The 8,282-nt window shown below is 42.3% G+C and overlaps 1 protein-coding gene and 2 non-coding genes across 3 annotated transcripts; 2 read left to right on the top strand and 1 right to left on the bottom strand.

Annotated features, from left to right (window-relative positions):
- Positions 1-519: 519 nt before the first annotated feature.
- On the top strand, positions 520-5,304 carry LOC121789130 (protein QUIRKY-like). Its single transcript, XM_042187646.1, is given in 9 exon segments — positions 520-1,374; positions 1,376-1,596; positions 1,599-1,643; positions 1,646-1,738; positions 1,741-2,027; positions 2,030-2,605; positions 2,608-4,264; positions 4,267-4,753; positions 4,846-5,304. Coding segments are annotated over 8 exon segments (3,069 nt in total). The 5' UTR covers positions 520-1,273; the 3' UTR covers positions 4,356-4,753; positions 4,846-5,304.
- Positions 5,305-5,458: 154 nt separating this feature from the next.
- On the top strand, positions 5,459-5,531 carry TRNAA-AGC. The gene has a single exon. It is a non-coding gene; the product is annotated as a tRNA-Ala (tRNA).
- Positions 5,532-6,273: 742 nt separating this feature from the next.
- TRNAA-AGC lies at positions 6,274-6,346 on the bottom strand. Its single transcript has one exon. It is a non-coding gene; the product is annotated as a tRNA-Ala (tRNA).
- Positions 6,347-8,282: the final 1,936 nt, after the last annotated feature.

The following is an 8,282-nucleotide window of genomic DNA, read 5'->3' as shown; positions in this document are numbered from 1 at the left end:
ACCAAGAGAGTCTATGGGAGCTTTCTCAGGAGATAACGAGCTAAGAATATCCCAAGAAAGCAGCATCAGATAGAGGAACAAGGATCAGATACTAAAACAAGTCCACTAATATAAAAAGTCGAAATACTGAGATGACGAAGCTTCTTGTAAGCCTAGGATATATGAAACTGGACATGCCAACAAAATTTGCAGTGTGTGTATGCTTGAAGCCTCATAAGAATCAAAGAATATTAGCCATATCTCAGTATAAAACTCATAAGCTAATGCATTATTATCCAGTAATTTTATTCTCATTTATCACATTTCCTTTTTTAATATCCTCAAATGCACCAACCACCATTATCATGACTAATCTTTTATTAATCCTTCACAAAAGTGTTAAAAGTCACCATACATTAAAAACACCAATCACAAAACTTAAACTAAATTCTGGAAATCTCAAACTGCATTAACAATCCTAGTTTATAACATAATATCACTGACAAAAACTAGCTTAAAAGCTGCAATGTTGACAACTTGTTGCGGAGAATACGAACCTGATGAATAAAGAAGATGCTTTCCCACAACTTTTTCTTCAAACTGTTGACAAAAAGGAAGTCTGTGATCATGTGCCACCATGATTTAGTCAATTCCCATCCCCCACATAGAAAATGCACAGAAGCAAAAATCAGTTATTCTAGAGGAATATATGCTCTGCCTTTGAGTCTAAAGAAGCATCTGAAAACAGAGCATTTTGGTAGAGGAAACAGAGCATCTGAAAACAGAGCAAAGCTTGGGATAGAGGAAAAATGGAGAAGTAGTTTGCAGTTATGTTAATCAAAGAATAATCTTTAGGTGATTTGGCATTATAAAATGGAGCATAACTTGAGATAAAATCCAAGTCTGTAGCAGCAGCCTTTTCTAATTCAACAAATTAAACCTAATTATGTCACACCCAAATTTCATTTTTTTTATTGAGAAATATGTGGTGTAAACAGGAAGTTGTAGCAAAGAATATTTGTAAAATCAAAAAGGAGGTACAAAACGAAAAGTGGGAAGAATAAACTATGGAAAAAGTGAGAAAAAACTTCTTAAGAGAGAATGGAATCCAGCCTCTCTCTCCACATCACACACCACCACAAAATTCCACCATTTCTGATCACAATCTCTTGAAAGAAGTGAAATTAGCACGATAACAGCACAAAACCAGGTATTAAGCGATTTCCCCAATCCCAAAAAGATTGAAAGTTAAGCATCCACAAAAATCAGCCTCAAAAGCTATGAACACATAGCAATGGCCTCCGACCAGCCCCCGCCGCCCGCCGACCAGCCGAATCCGCCGCCAGCCACCGTCCGGAAGCTCATTGTGGAAGTGATCGAGGCGCGAGACCTCCTCCAAGGACGGACAGGGCAGCTCCAGCGCGTATGTCGTCGCCGATTTTGATGGACAGAAGCGGCGGACTGCCACTGTGCCGAGGAATCTCAATCCGGTGTGGAATGAGGTGTTGGATTTCGTGGTTTCGGATCCTAAGACGATGGAGTTTGAGGAGCTGAATGTGGAGGTTTTCAATGATAAGAAGCTTAGTAATGGCAATGCGAGGAAGAATCATTTCCTCGGAGAGTGAAATTGTATGGTTCGCAGTTTGTGAAGAGAGGGGAGGAAGGCTTGTGTATTTTACTTTGGAGAAGAAGAGTGTTTTTAGTTGGATTAAAGGGGAATTAGGGTTGAAGATTTATTACTACGATGAAATTACGGAGGAGCCGCCTCCGCCGCCACCGGAGAGCAGCCTCCTCCTCCGCCAGAGCAGCAGCAGCAGCATCCGCCGCCGCAGATGCAGCCGGAGGAAGTGATGAAGAAGCCGGTGTTTGTAGTCTCGGATGAGCATCAGCCTCCGCCGCCGCAAATGGAGCTGCGAGATCATGCGCCTCCGATGGTCAGGATTCATGAGCCGCGGATTATTCATGAACCGCCACCGGAAAATCCGCCGCCGCCGGAGAATATTCCGCCGCCAGGATTCTCTCCGGATATGAGGAGAATGCAGATGGGAGGAAACCCCATGGTTGGGAGAGAATGAAGGTGCTAAGACGGCCGGGGAATGGCGATTACTCGCCAAGGATTATCGCCGGGAAATTCAAAGGAGACACGTCGGAGAGGATTCAGGCGTTTGATTTGGTGGAGCCGATGCAGTATCTATTCGTGAGAATCGTGAAAGGCCGCGGCCTCAGCCCTAGCGAAAACGCGCACGTCAAAGTCCGAACGTTGGGAAATATTGTGCGATCGAAGCGGGCAATTCCTCCTCCCGGCGGCGATCCATCCAGCCCGGAGTGGAACCAGGTCTTCGCCCTAGGTTACAGCAAGGACACCGCCGCGAATTCGACTCTCGAGATCTCAGTTTGGGACGGCGCGTCAGAGAGGTTCCTCGGCGGCGTCTGCTTCGATCTCTCCGACGTGCCGGTTCGCGACCCGCCGGACAGCCCGCTCGCGCCGCAGTGGTACCATTTGGAGGGCGGCGCCACCGCCGACGACGATCAGAACCGCGTCTCCGGCGATCTGCAGCTGTCGGTGTGGATCGGCACTCAGGCCGACGACTCATTCCCGGAGTCGCTGAGCTCTGACGCGCCCCAGCCGTCCGTGTTACACGCCCGAAGGTGTACCAGTCGCCGAAGCTGTGGTACCTCCGTGTGACGGTTATCGAAGCTCAGGATTTACACATAATGCCCAATTTGCCCCCGCTCACCGCTCCGGAAATCCGGGTTAAGGGCCAGCTCGGTTTCCAATCCGTCCGAACCCGGAGAGGCTCGATGAGCCACCACTCATCTGCGTTCCACTGGAACGAGGATTTGATCTTTGTCGCGGGTGAACCTCTCGAAGACAGCCTGATTCTGCTAGTCGAGGATCGGACCGGAAAAGATCCGGTCCTTCTCGGCCACGTCCTCGTCCCTGTGGGGAGCATTGAGCAGCGAATAGACGAGCGCCACGTTGCGGCCAAGTGGTATGGCTTGGAAGGCGGCCCCTACTCCGGCCGGCTCCACCTACGGATGTGTTTGGAAGGCGGCTACCACGTGTTGGATGAGGCCGCGCATCTCTGCAGCGATTTCCGGCCGACCGCGAAACAGCTGTGGAAGCCGGCGGTGGGGATTTTGGAGCTCGGGATACTCGGCGCCCGAGGATTGCTCCCGATGAAATCGAAGGGCAACGGGAAAGGCTCGACTGATGCTTATTGCGTTGCGAAGTACGGAAAGAAGTGGGTCCGGACCAGGACCGTCACGGATAACTTCGACCCGAGGTGGAACGAGCAGTACACGTGGCAGGTGTACGACCCGTGCACGGTGATGACGGTTGGCGTGTTCGACAATTGGCGCATGTTCGCTGAGGCCGGGGAGGATCGACCCGATTGCCGGATTGGGAAGATCCGGATCCGAATCTCCACATTGGAGAGTAACAAGGTCTACATGAATTCATATCCTTTGATGGTGCTGTCCCGGAGTGGGTTGAAGAAAATGGGCGAGATTGAGGTGGCGATCCGGTTCGCCTGCCCGTCGTTGCTGCCCGACACGTGTGGCGTCTACGGGCAGCCGCTGCTTCCGCGGATGCACTACCTCCGGCCCCTAGGGATGGCCCAGCAGGAGGCTCTGCGCGGCGCGGCCACCAAAATGGTGGCCGCGTGGCTGACGAGGTCAGAGCCTCCACTGGGGCCGGAGGTCGTGAGGTATATGCTGGATGCGGATTCGCATAGCTGGAGCATGAGGAAGAGCAAGGCTAATTGGTTCCGTATCGTCGCGGTCTTGGCTTGGGCGGTCGGGTTGGCCAAATGGTTGGACCATATCCGGAGATGGAGAAACCCGGTTACCACGGTTCTAGTCCATATCCTTTACTTGGTTCTCGTATGGTACCCGGATATGGTCGTCCCAACCGGATTTCTATACGTATTTCTAATAGGCGTTTGGTACCACCGGTTCAAGCCCAAGATCCCGGCGGGTATGGATATCAAACTGTCACAAGCCGACACGGTCGACCCGGACGAGCTAGATGAGGAATTCGACACGCTGCCCAGCTCTCGGCCACCCGAGCTGATCCGGGTCAGATACGACCGGTTAAGGATTTTGGCAGCAAGGGTTCAAACAGTGCTAGGTGATTTTGCGACCCAGGGCGAGCGGATCCAGGCTCTGGTGAGCTGGAGGGACCCTCGGGCGACAAAACTGTTCATAGGAATGTGCCTCGTGATCACGATAATCCTGTACGTGGTGCCTCCGAAGATGGTGGCCGTGGCATTGGGATTCTACTTCCTCGGCACCCTATGTTCCGGGATCCGATGCCGCCGGCGAGTTTGAGCTTTTTCAGGAGGCTTCCCGGGCTGTCGGATAGGTTGCTGTAGGAAATTGTTTGTGGGGAAGAATTTTGGTAAAAGGGGCATCATGAATAACCTTGGAGATGGTGAAAAGTGGAGAAATTTGAGGCCTTTTTGTGTTGATTGAACAATTTTTGTCCACCAAAGTATAGACATTCAATTTTTAGCACTCGTGGTTTTGAAATAATAATCAAGGTTGGCCTACATGTTTGCGACTATATTGGATATACGTCGACTTTTATTTTTTCAAGAAAAAAAAAAAGTTGTGGGATTATATCAATATGCCAAAAATTTGGTTGCAAATGCAAAAAATTAGGAGATTGGTGTGATTTGGTCCATTGTTTCAGTTTGCCAAAGTATAAATACTGACTTGAAAAAATTTTAAATGGAAAAAACATCAAAGTCCCAAAATTAAGAGTATTCAGGTATGTTCAATTTCAATCCATCTTTCAACATAATGATTATAAATTTTGTTGTTGTTGTTGTTAATGATTCTTCTAACAATTTCATGTGACAGTGCATGCCTAAAGCAAGTGGCTTGCGCTGATGATTCAAATAAAGGGAAAGACAGCATAAAATAAGGGAAACATGGCGCTGCAGCCGAAGAGCAGAAAATGCCTGAAAAGGAAGAGAAGGATGAGGTCGAGGGAGAAGACGAGGAAGGCCAAGTCGAAGAACAAGACGAGGAGACGACTAATGAGAAGACGACCTCGGATACGGATTCAGATTCGAAGAAGAAGGCTTGTTCTCAAAGTTGGAAGGCTTTCTTGCAAAAATGAAAGCCAAAAGAGGAATTGAAATCTGAAGAAGATAATCAATTCCTTTTAAAAGCAGCAGCAGCAGCTCAGAATTACATGATAAAAAAATAAAGTTGTGGATACCAAATTATGTGTATCATAAAACAATCTTTCTGTACAATATGCATATTTACCAAACACATTTACAATAATTGACAACCATCATATACTTTGGTAAACATTGGTCTTGTCAACTGTCCACAATAACAATATCTGTTATGCACTAAACAACTTCCAAATATACTGAAACTCTTTTACATGTTATTTTAAAATAATTGAAATAAAATTGAAATATTGGATATTAAAATCAAATTTAATGTATCAAAACAAAAAGGGGATGTAGCTCAGATGGTAGAGCGCTCGCTTAGCATGCGAGAGGTACGGGGATCGATACCCCGCATCTCCATTTTATATTATTATTCCTATTTTGTCCTTTGATTTTCTAAGTGAAAATTAAAAGACAAAAACTCAGGTCCTTTAAATCCAAATTCCATGTATCATAGTATGATGTTATTTTCTGAGTAATAGTATTTCTATTTTAAGATTTTTGAGTACGTTTCTGCCACATAGATACAATTATGTTTTTACAATCTGTCATATACATGGGATTACATTATACTAGTAAATGCTAAAATCAATATAGCTCACTAATACATACGGAGTACTCCTCCGTTCCAGGTTACTTGAGTCGTATTCCTTTTTAGGTTGTCCCAAGTTACTTGAGTCATTTCTATTTTTAGCTAAAAACAAAACATCTAATCTCACCTACTTTACTATTTCTTTTACTTTACTCTTTCTTTTTTCTCTTACTTTATTCTCTCATCTACTTTATTTAATTCACTATGCACAACTTTCTTAAATCAACTAAAAATAAATTTTTTAAACAGTGGGCGCCATATTATAGATAGGTGATGCATGTCATGATGATTTTTATTTACTGGAGGACTAGATATCGATTCATGATGATTTTTATTTACTGGAGGACTAGATATAGAGACCATACTGATGTTAGATTTGAAATTATAAATCAAATCAACTAAAACAGATATAGAAACTTAAAGGCCCAGAAGAAAAGGCCCAAACCGGTAGTTTTTTGTTTTAAAATTTTGACTTAAAAAATCAAAGGACAAAATAGTAATAAAATAAAATGGAGATGCGGGGTATCGATCCCCGTACCTCTCGCATGCTAAGCGAGCGCTCTACCATCTGAGCTACATCCCCTATGTTAACTGTAGATTCATAATAATATTTATAGTGACACATTATCCGTGTTTTGGCAGGATAAACTTATTATAATATGTTAATTACTTTTATGGTACTCCCTCCGTCCCACCACAAGCGATGGATTTCTTTTAGGCACGAGATTTAAGAAAATGATAACTGTTGAGTTAAAGTGGATAGAATAAAGTATAAGGGAGGAAAAAGTATGAGAGAATAAAGTAAACAAGAGAGAATAAAGCAAGAGAGAGTGAATAAAGTAAGAGGGGGGTTAAAGGTTTGTTTTTTGTTAAAAAAAAATTGATCACTTGTGGTGGAACAATCGAAAATGGAAAGTTGATCACTTGTGGTGGGACGGATGGAGTATTAAGACTTACACAAATTAATTTTATAAAATATCTATGTACTACCAGGTGCTGACTAGCAAAAGAAATTACGAATAAACTTATAAGAGCATCTCCGAGGGGAGAAGGTATATAAAAAATGTATATTGTGTATTTACCTTCTTAAAAAGTGAATATACCTTTTTTTAAAGTAACACATTCCAAAGGGAAAAAATATATAGAAAGGTAAAGTTATTTTTTTAAAAATAAAATAAATAGTACAAAATACATTGAAAAAACATAAAGTGTAATACTTTCTCACATACCTTTCCTCTTGTTGAAAGATTTTTCATGAAAAAAGGCAAATATGGTAGTTATAAAATTTTACCTCTTCATTGATGGGGAGGTAAAAATACCTTTTCCAAATACAATTTGTCATTCTCTCAATTCATCTTCTTCCACATTCAAACTACAATTCAGTGTGTGTGAGTTATTGTTTCTTCAGCTTCGGTCATCCAACAATAAGAAGTACTACAATCTATTTTAAATCTATCATTTTTTTCACAACAAATATGTTCTCAAATCAACTATTGAAGATATCCAATAGTATAATTGTGTTACTTTTATACATCTAAATTTAAAGATACTATTCCAAAACCTAAATTAATTCATAAAGTACAACATATTTTCTTCTAGAATAATTCTAAGCTATATGCGTAACAAGTGTTATGTCCTATTGAGTGACTCAATATATTTACTAATAACTGCGTATTTTTATTTTTCTTTCATTTGCATTGCCAATTATCAAAACATTGATAAAAGCAAGAATTGCCATTTGTATTTGGAATTTGCACTATGATTGAGATTGATTCGACTTGTGTCTTGTTTTCTTTGCCCTCTCTTTGTCGACATGCATCACCACTTCAGATCACATTTGTTTCACTAACAAATATTCTCCCCGTACCATGTTAATAGAGTCGTTTTTTTCTATTTGGAAAGTTCCAAGTTAATTGAGTCATTTTTATTTTTGACAAAAAATAATTCTCTATTTTACTTTATTCTCTCTTCATCTCTCTTACTTTATTCTAGGGCTGACAATTTTTGATCCGACATGTTAATCCGACACAAATCCACACGAAAATAATGGGTTTGGGTCAAGCCTTATTGTGTTCGTGTTCTTATTGGATTGACCCGTTAAGAACCCGGAAAATTCGGGTTGGGTGCGGGTTGGGTGCGGGTTGGATACGGATAACCCATTAAAAAATAATAATATTATTTTTATTATTTATAAAAAACAATGCTTTACAAATTCTTGTAAATCAAGATTAAATCATGCAAAATGATTTTTTATCGTATAAATCAAGTTTAAAATTAGGTTAAATCTTGTAATATCAGGTTTTAATAGTATAATATCGGGTTCGGGTCGTTATCGTGTCGTGTCAATCCATATTATATCGTGTTGTTAACGGGTTCGTGTTGGGTTCGGATCGTGTTCGGGTATGAGGGTAGCAGGTCGGGTTCGTGTTTGGATTGACAGTTTCCTTAACAAGTTGGATTCGGGTTAGACCTTATTGGATTGGGTCGTTATCAGGTTGACCCAATAACGACTCAATCCG

Source organism: Salvia splendens, unplaced genomic scaffold (genome assembly GCF_004379255.2).
Source record: "Salvia splendens isolate huo1 unplaced genomic scaffold, SspV2 ctg149, whole genome shotgun sequence".
In the NCBI taxonomy this organism is placed as follows: domain Eukaryota; kingdom Viridiplantae; phylum Streptophyta; class Magnoliopsida; order Lamiales; family Lamiaceae; genus Salvia; species Salvia splendens.
This window is presented reverse-complemented; position numbering and strand designations above follow the sequence as displayed.